Source organism: Rhopalosiphum maidis, chromosome 2 (genome assembly GCF_003676215.2).
Source record: "Rhopalosiphum maidis isolate BTI-1 chromosome 2, ASM367621v3, whole genome shotgun sequence".
NCBI lineage: Eukaryota > Metazoa > Arthropoda > Insecta > Hemiptera > Aphididae > Rhopalosiphum > Rhopalosiphum maidis.
In genome coordinates, this window is record NC_040878.1 from 89,269,219 (window position 1) to 89,282,712 (window position 13,494).

The following is a 13,494-nucleotide window of genomic DNA, read 5'->3' on the forward strand; positions in this document are numbered from 1 at the left end:
AATCACAATATAAAAAAAAAATGCACTACCATATAAGATATTATGTCACATAGCCCCGCAGTACAACACTGTGTATTTGGTATACGTACATGCAAGGCCGTACATGGAGCGAATGATTAAGGGTTCACCTAAAACCACTAATCACCGCACGCACAAAAATGTTTTTTTCGAATTACGTAAAATTATAATTTTTGCGTTACAGTACATAGCACCCTTAGCACCCAATTAATAACTATATAATTATGTTACCGTAGCAACCTAATTTATGCCTTTTCCCTTAATAATAATAGTATATTAATTGTTTTAAAAAAATTCGAATTTGTTTCATACTATATAATAGTTATATTAGAATCGGGTCATCGCTTAGTGTTATTGTTGCTATGGATTTTTAAATTAATACGTTTAGTTGGGATTATAATAATTTTTAAATAATACCTCCCGACAATTTGTTCCAAGTACGGCTTTACGTCCGTTAATAGATATTGTGGATAAGTACGGTTACCAATACACCTGTCTCATCTATACCTATTCCCTTTAGAAAAATTTAAAATAAACATATCAAACTATATCTATGTACTTGTTTATATGTACCGAATTTCAGGTACGCCAATTGAAGTCGGTGTCACCATGTACGTGTTGAGCATCAGCTCTTTGTCAGAAGTCAAAATGGTACACACAAAATATTAACACAACACAAAACAATCATGATTTTTTTTTTTTCATTATTTTTTTTTCTGCCTATAAATAATAATATATAGTGTATTACAACAAACATTTTTTTACGCGTCATTCTGTATTATTAAAAATAAGTAGTGTCTATAAATATTTCTTAAATAAGAGTTGCGTGATGTTTTGTACAATACAATATTTAATTTTATAATAATGATAATATTATTATATATATTATTTTATTTAAAGAAAAAACAAGTCTTTTTTTGCGATTGCAATCTTCTTTCCGCTTTGTATTACTTACGTATTATTCTCCGCTAGAAAGAACGCTATAGAAGCACGCTGTAGAATCGTCGAGCATTTGATTTAGGCGTATTTTAAGACTTAAAACCAATTCATATTGATTTAGTACAATTAAACATACACCGGTTTAAACATTATACACATACCTGTACATATAGATTTCAAATATACTGTCTATAGATGATCTAAATCGAAAGTATACGTTACTTTTGACTGTCATGCCCATTATGATTTTTTTGCTTTTTAAAATGTATTTGATCATTACTTTTATTACAATAATTATTGAGCTCATAAATAAGTACAATTTGCTTACTTGATAGATGACACAACTTATAAATGTACAAATGGCATACTATACATACTTCCGACACGTCAAGAGTTAGTTATATTAGAATCGGGCAATTATACGATTAATCATTTACAAAAAAAAAAAAAAATACATAGCTACATAATTTATTATAATAACGATATTAGTTGTAGGCAATGTTGTGCACCACCTAAGTAGAAATATTAATCCGTGTATATTAAAAATAATTTAAAGTATTTTTATTTTATTTATTTAAATAAAATGATTATCTGAAATAAACTATTTAGACGATTAAATAGATTATTTGCAAGTGAGAGCACAAACGCACAATACATATCAACACACTGCATTAATTTCAAAGAAATCATCAATGCATTAATAAAACTCGAACGGCCGGCGCTGACATCATATTATCGTCTTAAAACAAAAATGAAAACCATTACTATTTATTTATTTTATTGTTCACTGATATATATTAGTTTAATTATTGTGCAATTTTTTGAATTGTGTGCATAACACGTACCAACCTGTATATCTGACTCGTAGAACATAATTTTTTCCTCATATTTGTGCGCAACGTAATTTATTTTTGTTTTTATTTTTTAAAAGATATAAATAATAATAATAATAATAACACATTTTCCTACAAAACACATACAAACACACACGCGTGCACGCATATAATATTACACACACACACATATATCACATCTATCACGAATAAACACATTTAACATGATAAAGAAAAAGAAAAGCTACACGTATAAAACGGTGTCACGTGATCGCGTGCAAATAAATTTTCCCGGCTGGGTGGCCGAGTGGATATTTCAAGCGCACAAATAAAAACGCCAAGGTATTTAATTCTGCCTTCGTCCTATACCTGTACAATATTATATACATACGAGTACATAATATATACTGTGTATAATGCATATATATATATATATACATGTATGTATGTATGTATGTATATGTATACACACGGCGATGTCTGGCACACGCTATATACCTCGACGCCCCCGAAAGCATTACAGGTGTCAGGTCAACGACTATGAACGCTAAAAAAAAACTTTAGCAACAATCGCTCCATATTATGTACATGCAATTTGTGCGTTTATCATAAAAGCGATCGCAAACTTTGAATTTTTTTTTTTTTATCGTTATTACTCTTTCCGCGTGATATACGAAATTACTATTATCACTTTCGACTGCGATCATTCAAGTTCACATGTTATTATTATTATTATTATTATTATATACTTTATATTATACTTACCCGCGTATACATTATAATGTACCCACTATTATTATTATTATTATTATTACGACGTATATAGTAGGCAGTAACATTATGTACTGTATATATTATCGTAATAAAAAACATACACACACGCCACGACACGATAAAAACTTGATTTTTTTTTCACAGTAGGTAATTCACCTTCCGAGAACAATATTTATTGTTATTATTTCCCGTACGTATAGGTACGATATAAATTTATAGCGATTCGCTATTTAGACGGTCTCCGTTTTTGAATTCGTACACATACCCAGACGACTTTTATGGTATAGGAAATGTTTTTATAGAGCGTCTATGACGTTGTTGATGGAAATATTTTTACATCTGATGACATTATGTAAAGATTCTAAAGGTACCTGTATGCTAAGACTAAATAAATATATTACAATATTATGAACTATCAAAATTATATTTTACCAGAAACAATCAAAAGTTTTTAATTCGTTATTTTGATAGATATACCTATATGAAACTATGTTCATATTGTAAAACTAGTATATTTCATTTTTTTTCCATTTTTTTTCTAAACATATAGTATTTATAAAATATATCCATATAATACATAATAATTTTTAGCATGAAAAATTAATCAATTGAAGTCTAATAAGATTAAATTTAAAACCAAGTGAATTAACTTGACTTCTTATAATGAAAAATAAATTTGTTGATTTCACGTTAATTAAAAAAAATTATGTTACGCATTAATAGTTAAAGTAACTTGTTAAGTTAAAATAAATTTAACTTTTTAACTTGTTATTTCCAGCCATTTTATTTAATAATATTGATATAATATTATCATAAAATAATAATCTTTTTAAGTATACTAGAGTGGAAAATTATAAATGTTTGTACAAACCCCTCGTCAACAATAACGTCGAACTATAATATAAGTTTGTGCGTGTTATACATTATTCTTTGCAGCGTCGATGAATTAACTTTAACTAACAGTAAGATATATATATATATATATATATATATATCGTTATTTTTATTTTTTAATGATAAGATTATAATTTCGTATAATGATTTAAACACTAAAATTTTACTATACATATAAAACAAAATAGAAAGCAATTCTGACGAAATATTCTTGTTAAAAAATCGAATGATATAATAAAATATGTAATTATCTATAACTACAACAGTGTACCTCGCGTGCTAAATGACTCACATTACAGCCAGTTATAATAAAATTAATACCTATAACGATTCCAAAATATTTCCATCTACAGTCGAGTAACACACGAATATTAAGTGAAGAAATGTATTATTCAAACGGTAGAAACGCTTTGTTGTTAGTGTAGTAGGGTTGTTGAGCACGCAATATATTGCATAGTTGTTTCGCGAGTCGTTATTATCATTGTTTTTATTTTATTTGTATTGTTATTTATCTTTTCAATTGTCCTCTCTGGAACAAAACGCGTACGATATATGATGATAGCATACGTACATAATAAATTATAATAGTGAAGGCTGCAGTGAACAATAAAACGCATATAATATTATAATAAACATAGGTAAACGTAGTAATAGTTCGCTTCCATATATTATAAACTGTTATATTACGTAGTAAGTTTAGGTCTGTGCATACAATTATACAGAGTAATTTACCGATGATGTTTGCCCATTTTTCTCCTTCAATAATGTAGTTGTTCGAAATTCGATTTTTGGAATTTTTGAATACACACAAAAACCACATTTTCTTATTCTCGAAATTGTTTGTACTACTTAAGTAGTACGTGATGGAGTTACATACTTCTGTTTTTCAAATGACAACTTACTTTCCTAAAACATTAGCGTATCAAAATAAAAAATTTGAACGAGTATTTTTTGATATTTGACTTTGTGTGCTAAGAATAATAGATTCATGATGGGTTTGCAAGATATGACATTATGATAGCGTAGTGTAAGTGTAATAAATACTAAATATCATATCATATGTTATATTTTGGTAAAACCATTTTTAAGGAATATTATTCTTAATATTCAAAATGTACGATACATTTTATGTACATTCAAATTTTCAAAATAAACTATCCGCTAAATAATTTACAATAAGAAAGCAAATTTTCATTCGAGAATTTGTAGCACTACAAAATATTGCCTCAAATAGTACGAAAAATCTCAAAATCTTGAAAATCTAATAAGTTAAAATCATCTAAGTTTATAATTTTAAAATTTTAAAAACCAAAATAACTTGAATAATTATATTATTAAAGGAAAACGTTGGATTGAACATGTTTGATAAATCACTCTGTATGTTACAAAAACGTTATCATGTTATAGACTGTAACGTTTTACGCTTTTGTGTATCGCGGGAATACATTCTCTAAATGCTGAGCATTTGATCGTCACTATACTAAATAAATATGTAGCAATGTAGATATTTATAATATATAGTAACATAGCTGTTGTAAAATTAGAAAACATCTAAAAACAGTTAATTTTTAAGCTTAAATTAGGACATAATAGTTAAAAAATGGAACATTAAACATTGTTTGACTACACGAGTACTGCAATTGAACAAATAATGGCGACCACATATTCTATTTAAAACGGAATTGTCCCTTTTTTGAGTATAGTGTTTCCTTATCCCAACAAACTATTTGGACAGAATGCTTTTTATTCTGTCCTGATTTAACCCTGTTATCTCCTTATATCATACTTACTATAACTATATGCGTAAAAAGAAATTTCAATAAACTACAAAAAAAAAATACATATTATTGGTGTATAGTCCATTTCAATTTTCCTTGTTGTGGGAATAAGAATTTTAACATCTAGTCAAACTCGCTTACTAATATTCTTTGACTCATTATATTGGCCGTACACTACGAAATCAATTTAAGCCACAAAGATACGGAAAGATATGAAAACGTCTGCAGTTCAGTCTTCTTTGATATCTAACTCATTCTCTACCGAATAATTAGGCAAGACTTAGTACAAAAAATATACCCCTATGGCCTATGAGTCTCGATACGCTATAGAATTAAAATTAAGAAATCATCTCGGCTCACAAGACTTAAATTGGTCATTTGGACACGTCCAATATTGTCTAAATTCGTTGCCAATAATTTATAAGGCTTATATTATAGAGTTCGTCACTCTGCGTGGTAACATCGCCGCTTCTATTCAAGTTTACTCAAGTTGTAATTGTTACTTAGCTAATTATATTTTCAGCCAAAGTTAATTCGCTCTTTCCATACATTTTTACAGAGTTGAATAAATACATTATTATACTAACGCGATAACAACACTGTTCTTTCTTCAACAACCTACTCTGCTATCCAAATGCGAGACTGACTGCTAAGCGTCTCGAAAATAAATGTATAAATAAGCGTACCGAGGGATCACTACAACGTTCATCTCGACGATAATTAAATTATTATCTATATTACCACTGTATTATTTATGGATACTATTATAATGATGGTGTCGCGATGTTTTCAAAAAGTTACGACATTTTGTCATTGAGTTATAGCGATAAGTTACAGAAACTACGCACGTTATCTTGTTATAATAATAAGAAACTTAATTATTGTGCTGTAGGCATTCTACGGTCGAGACACAAAGTTGAACATAATAACCGTCAATTGTGCCCTAAAGACGGATAAATGAAAATTGTTTCTTTTTTTTTCAAGTTCTATTTGTGTCAATTAATCTATTTGAAAAATCGTTATGAAACTTGTACAAAAAAATTAAATCAATTAATTCAATAATTGTAAATTGTACGCACAATATTATAGTTAATTATTATTTATCATATTATTATAGGTATAATCAGTCGAATGTGTATTATGTATATTAATGTATAGGATTAAATAATTAAAAAATTCATTTAAATATTAGTGTTATTAAAAAATAATAATACATTATATTGAATAATAAATTATTATTATGCTTGGACAAGATGTTTATTTATGTTAAAATACATTTATGAAATAATTTCAAGATGATATGTTAAGTTTACATATTTTTTTTATTTCTATTTTTTAATTGTTTATTTATTAATAAATGCTTGTGAACGACGCGTGTTAAGACACTCGAAATACATACTCAAACACATATTATTATTTTGTATAGTGCATAAATGTGACGGATCTCGAGTTCAACCGGATTTTCCCTCTCAGCAACGCATTCGCATAAAAATCCGATTTCGATTCTAATTTTTTTTCTTTTTTTTTGCACACCCCCTCGAGAACCGTCGGAATCGAAGACCAACGTGACCCGTATATATTATAATATATTGGTACAGCGACACGAGCGGTTTTTTTTATTATTATTATTATTATTTGCCATGTATACGAATGGTACGGTGATCCGAAATACGCGTGCGATCGACGACCCTCGCGGGAAACGCGCGCGTGACGTTTACAATACACGACGATATAATAATAACAACCGACAATTTTTTTCCGCAGACGAGCTGAATAATTGATTGCTCCGATATAATAAGCCACCAGCAGAGCTTTAAATCGAAATTATATTTTTCGATTTTAATTTTAAATCGAACTATATCGATATTAGTTTTTTCCTGATTTAATTTTTAAGTAATATAACGGTTATATAACTGTATGTGTTTTTTTTCTATAAATATCGCCGTGCTATATCAATTTAATTATTTTCTGATTTATTATTCGATTTTAAGCACAATCGTTTTTTTTTTTTTATTTAAAACATGACTTTTACATTCTTACAATTATTTTATTTGTATTTCTACGTACGCGTGGTTAGTTTAGGCGTGCATAGGTTCGTTAGCGTGGCAACACATAGCCGCGAGAATAGCAACATGAAACGAAATAGGTGTTAGTTATTATCTATGAATTATTATAATGATAAACTAGACTTATTGGTTATTATTAAATTATAATTTAAATAACATGTTTTTTAAAACTGAAAATGGATTTATTATCATTATTACTACTACCATAAAACGTTGAAAATTGTCTTCGATTTCATTGGCTTTTAATTTAAATATACTTTTTGAATATCAGAAAAAAATGTTTGATTTTGGTATTACTTTTAATTTATAATGCAATTTTTAAATCTTGACTGTCACATACGTAAATACTCGGTATAAAGTATCCATGTAGCAGGGTTTTTTAGTTTTTCTGACTGCATTATACAAACAAAATTGAAATTTATACAATTAGTTAATTCTTGAGTTATTAAGCACTGTGTATTAAGGATAAGAAATCCATGATAATAGGTTTGGATAATGAAATTACTCATTTGAATTTTGAATCAAGTACATTAAAATTTCAAAAAAATGTTTCACTAAATGATTTGTAGTAAGATAAAGGAAATTATTATTTAAAAAATATAACAAATATAATAAGAATATGATTTTTCAACTTAAAATATTCATTCTTTATTGTGAAAAAAATTGATTAAATAATTTATTTATCGAAAAATCAACTGCTTTTTTGAATTTCTGGCATAATTATCCATCTATTTTAGTAAAAAGATATACTTAAAATATTTAAGAAAAAAACACAAAACTTCATTTCCTCAAATATTTGATTTCTGTAGTTACTACTTTTACCAGTAGAAAGGCAGTAACATACATATTACATTTTATGAATTCGTGCGATTTTTATTTGCCCCTTTGGATTACTATAATATATAACATCCACCTCCGGCGAACGCGTATATACATACATAGTTAGTTATGTTTTGGTCCCCCGAGGACATGCCAAACCAACCGTGTCCGGACTCTGCGCGGAATGATAAAAAAAAAAAACGACTTTGCGCCTTGATGAATGTAATAATATTATATTACAGAAAACACCCTCTCCTCTTACACTATACCTTTTAGACTATACTTGATTAATTCTTTTTAATATTTAAATTATTAAAAAGTAATAACTTAAGGCAGTAAGTTATTACCAGTAAATATAATAAATGTTTTGAAATACAGTACCTATACAAAACACGAGTACTCTTGGGCGGTCTTCGTAAGAGGATGAAAATCGTTTTTTTTCTTGCTATATTTTGTAATGGAGAGTTTCATTTTAGTTTGTATTATAAAAGGTTTATTTTTTTTTTTTTGGAACTATTTGTGTTGATTAATTCTTCGTGCTCGTTGGTGGGATAATCCCGTATCAATGTGCAGTTTTTTTGTTTCCCAAAAAGCTTTGAATACTGGTTGTTATAGGAACTTCATTTGGGGAATTCATATTTTTTTCTGTTCGTCGTGGAATTGCCAGCTCATACTGAGCAATGAGTATGTGTAAGTTACAATAGCAGTGTTATTATTACTGGTAGAAAGCGTTTATCTACATGGTCGAGGTGTGGTTTGTAAGGGGTATAAAATTTTCATCTTTTCAAAATATTCAGCAATATCACTAAAAAAAAATATTTTATTTACACGTTATTACTATTATAGATTTTTTTTTCTGTTGACGCTTATTTATGGACAACATTTGTAACGAAAAATTATAATATTATGATTATTTTTGATTTGTTTTTAGAGAGGAGGGACTCGAAAGACTTTTCGGCGGGCTAAACCCTCGTAAAACCGCCTCCCAACCCTCCCCTCCACCGATTTTCAGCTATGAGGTCATCGTATAAATCGTTACTCTGTCCGTCAAAAGCGGAGGTTTTTCTATTTATATTCTATAATATTTATAGATATGTATGTGTATGTGTGTGTTTATAAATCAAACGACGGCTATTAACACCGCAGGTACAATAATTTATTATAAAATATGTGGACAGGGAAGAGGGAGGACGAACCGCGCGCGTTGGCGCTTCGACGAAAATTGGGTCACAGAAAAGCGCGCACGCGACGCGACGGCGGATTTGCCTTTGTGCCGGCCGTGATTATATTATTATGCCCCGCTCGCTGCAATAATTACGTTTTTCAATTAAACCACGCACGCACCCGATATGGAATAATAATAATAATATAATATTGTACCTTTTATACCTATTTCGATTATAATATATTGTAATATACAACAACGATGCGTCTTTATATTATTTTCAATTATTGTACCCGAAATATTATTATATTATATTAGCATATTATTATTATTATTATTAACTCCAAGTGTGAAATTCTGCGAATCGCACTGCGTTGTTATACACGCTTTTCGTCGTCTATAATATAATAAAACATAATATCTGATAAAATCGCTCACCATAAGCTGTTAAAAGGCCTGGTGGAAGGGGCATGGTTGGGTGGAGGAAAGTGGCTGTTCTAAATTTACTCTTGTAATAGACTAGTATCATTGGTCTTACAAGTTTTTTACAAATAATTATAAAATGTAGATAAATTAAAATTGATAAAATTACCATAATTGTTAGTAACAAATAAAGTAACACATATTTACGACTTGACGAGCGAGATTTAAAAATTCACTTCTTGTTTTCATAGTGAATTTCATTTAAATTATGTTTCGATAAACGGTAAGGGTTTTTCGTCAATGAACTCTCCGTTTGCGGTGCATGGTCGAGCTGCGTATTAATTTCGCTTGCATGTACTTAATTCGCGGGTCCCTTATTGGTTTTCACCGCACGGCTGTAAAATCACACTCACACCGTCGATGCCGTCGCCAGTCATACGCTGCACCACCAAATCATATCAGCGAAATTCCAACAGGTTAATGTGATCAGCTGCGCGTCGGTCAGAATATAAAATAACAGAAAACACAATTTAGCCAATCCTTACGAAAAACAGGCGTTTCCCGGCAGAAAAAAATTAATTTATTCGCGCTCGTTTCGTGTAAAGGGGTAACCGTTTTAAAAACTATACTCATCTGTCAGTGCGGGGACAAGGATAACGCTCTGTGGCGTACCTACAGATTATAATTCCGTAATCCATCTCTCGCAGTACCGCCATCCGTTCTCGGGCCCGTCGAACATATTATATTATATTTCGTTTTATTCGAATCGGCCTAAAAGTTTGTAACTAACAAAATGTATTATATAATGTGTACTACATTTAAATTAAGTATCTAATACTAAATACACTCAAAATTTACAAAAAAATTCAAAAATTGACTTTAAAATTACGAAAAATATTTCTCAAAATGTGTATTAAACATTTTAAATTTCAATAGGTACTAATACTACTAATGCACATCATTTTTACCTGTAATAATAAAATATAAATCACGGCAGACAATAAACATTAAAAAAAACTAATGACAATAATTGTCATCATGGCTTAAAATAATAATGACATAGAATAATAAGAAAGTAATTTTAAGAAACATATTTTACACGGGTTCTTGTAAGAGGTGATACAAATACTTTATTCTGTGGTCGTTTTAGATAGACAGATAGTATGACCAGTCTCTGGATGACCTGCGCATGCGTGAATGTTCTCATCACGTATTTATATTTAATACTAAATTAAACATATAATAATTTACATTACACATGCGCAGATAGTACGTTCCATCGAGAGACTCGTCGTTAATGTCCTAAATTTGATGATCTATTTTATGCTGTCTAGTATGCACATTACCACATTGATGGGTGACCAACGAGCTATATGTATTTATTGTATTTGAAAGCTGTGATATAATTTTTCAATTATATTTTTAAACACATGGACGAATTTGAGAAAATACATTGTACAATTTATTATATTTTATATACAAAATAATAAATATTTTAAGAATCAAAAAATTATATTTCAATAGCTTATGCAGCATACCATATTGTTTCGGTTTATAAATGCGCGCAGTTTTACATTTACACATGAAAATATATATAAAAATCTTTAAGCCAATAGCTGGCTGGTGCATCACTTAACACTAAAATATCATATCAACATCGGGTTAATTCGTGTTTCTGTTCACTATCGTAAATGTACTTATAATCATATTATTATATACACACACATACACGCCGCATATAATATAATCGATATATGATGTAAACTAGTATCATTACAAGAGGATTGTACCTTACCAGGCGTGCTCATTCTAATTTTTTTTCAAATTCCGATTATTGGAATTATATGTTCTAAACATATTAAATATATCACGAATCTTATCATATTTATCGCTACATATTTATTAGTGGAGTTATTTAAAACTATTCGTTTTGATTTTATTTTAGATACAAAGTCACAATTTTCAAAAAGGCAGCATCTGACCTACTGTTTACTGAAAAAATAACGGTGATTGTCATTTTGGAAAACAGATTTTAATATCGATCGCCATCAAGTACGCGTAACAATATAAAAAAATCAGAATTTGAATAAATATGTCGTTGTAGGGAAAAAGTGAGGATGGAGAGTGGGAACGATAAATGGACCACACCCTGTATATAATACTATACGTTTTACGAACACGTGAAACACGCGCGTAGGTGGCCAGGCAGGTGTATATATTTCGCGAGCCGGTCTAATGTAATATGCGATGCACCAGTAAACCTTAATGGTTTTGCATTATTGAATGCGTGTACATCGTGTTTGGTATTCATGGGATTTCCGGACGCGGCCGGCGGAGTGACTGGTGGTGGCTCCGCCGCCGCCGTAAACGCGCGTGCGAATCCGCGAGCATGCAAAATGTATAAAATCTTACGTTCTTTGAATACGTTATCAAGGGACGTTCATAATTTTAATCCAATTCGGCGACGGAGAGGAACTGAACGCGCGTGTATATCATAGTATATAATGTATATATAATAATAATAATATGTGTAAGAAGCCCGCAAGAGGTACATATTATACAGCTATGTATAGATAATCGTGTGTCTCTTACAGTGTACACATACAGGGCGATTCATTTAGCGCGCTCGTCCCCCGATGTCTGTCTCATAAGGTATTATTTATTTAAATTCTGATTTTTAGAATTTTCAAACACAATATTTTCAAACTCTTGTGAATTATTTAGTTGTATAACTTTGTTGAACATTTCGATATATACGTAATCAAAAATTCGAATTAATGGCTTGGCAGTTATTAAAATATTGACACAAGGATAAAAAACAGAAAAATTATTTTTCACAATTATGAAATATATGTCAATATGTCATATAGGATTTAGTACATGGACCGTTTTTAAAAATTACAAATATTGATGGTTTAATATTTAATTTATTAATTTCTTAATCGTTTAAATCTTCGCAGCTTGTATATTTTCCAAACTCGTTATCATAGATCTATGATATTATTCTTAATACTCAATGTTGAATAACTTAAAAACTATAATTTTTCAAATTTCGATTTAGATATATCGATATTTTATAAAACAGGCAATCTGATTAATAAAAAAAAAAAAAAAAAAATACAGCGTTTTCATTTAAAAAACTAAGTTAGTATCACCACAAAACACTACCCGTGTGGTACAGGTAGAAAAAATACTCAATATTTGAAAATACGGTCATTGCATAAATTTTCCAAATTCGAAATATTGGATTTTGAATGACTGGATTATAGAAGAAAAAGGGGGCGAGCATTGGGCGTCCTGATAGCATCCTGTATATTGTAGTTATTATCACATGATATATATACATGAACTGAAACTTCGTGCTTCTCGGTCCGGTCACAACCCCGCGCAACGCCGCTCGTTTTCCCTCATACACCGCCACTTCTGTCTTCAGGCAACCAATCCCGTGCTGTTATTTCGGCGTTACGCGACCCGCAGCGGACAATCCGTGTACTCTTTTTGCAGGCTCCGATCCAGCAGATCATTATTATTATTATTATTAGGGCGTGGATTTTAATGAACCAAAAAACAAGGAAAATGCCTGTAAAAAAACGCTTAATACACAAGTAATACAAAAAAAACTTTAAAAAATGCTCTTACATTGTTTTCTTACATAAAATAATACAAAAAAAAAAATCGATTTATATTATTTAAATATAATTTAGCATTATTGCGTTTGATGCAATTTTTAAATTAAACGACCGTTTAACTATTTATGAATATGCTCCTAGTCTTATTGTATCCTT

At 29.7% G+C, this 13,494-nt stretch overlaps 1 protein-coding gene across 2 annotated transcripts in view; it reads left to right on the forward strand.

The window, feature by feature from the left end:
- The window catches only part of LOC113551276 (gamma-aminobutyric acid receptor subunit beta-like), a 56,624-nt gene that overhangs the window by 16,088 nt on the left and 27,042 nt on the right, over positions 1 to 13,494 (forward strand). The window contains exon 3 of one of the 2 annotated variants that reach the window (XM_026953431.1): positions 602 to 669. The exons of the other annotated variant lie outside the window; for it this stretch is intronic. Coding sequence (XP_026809232.1) covers positions 602 to 669 — 68 coding nt within the window. The remainder of the gene's footprint in view (positions 1 to 601; positions 670 to 13,494) is intronic. 2 annotated transcript variants of the gene reach the window in all.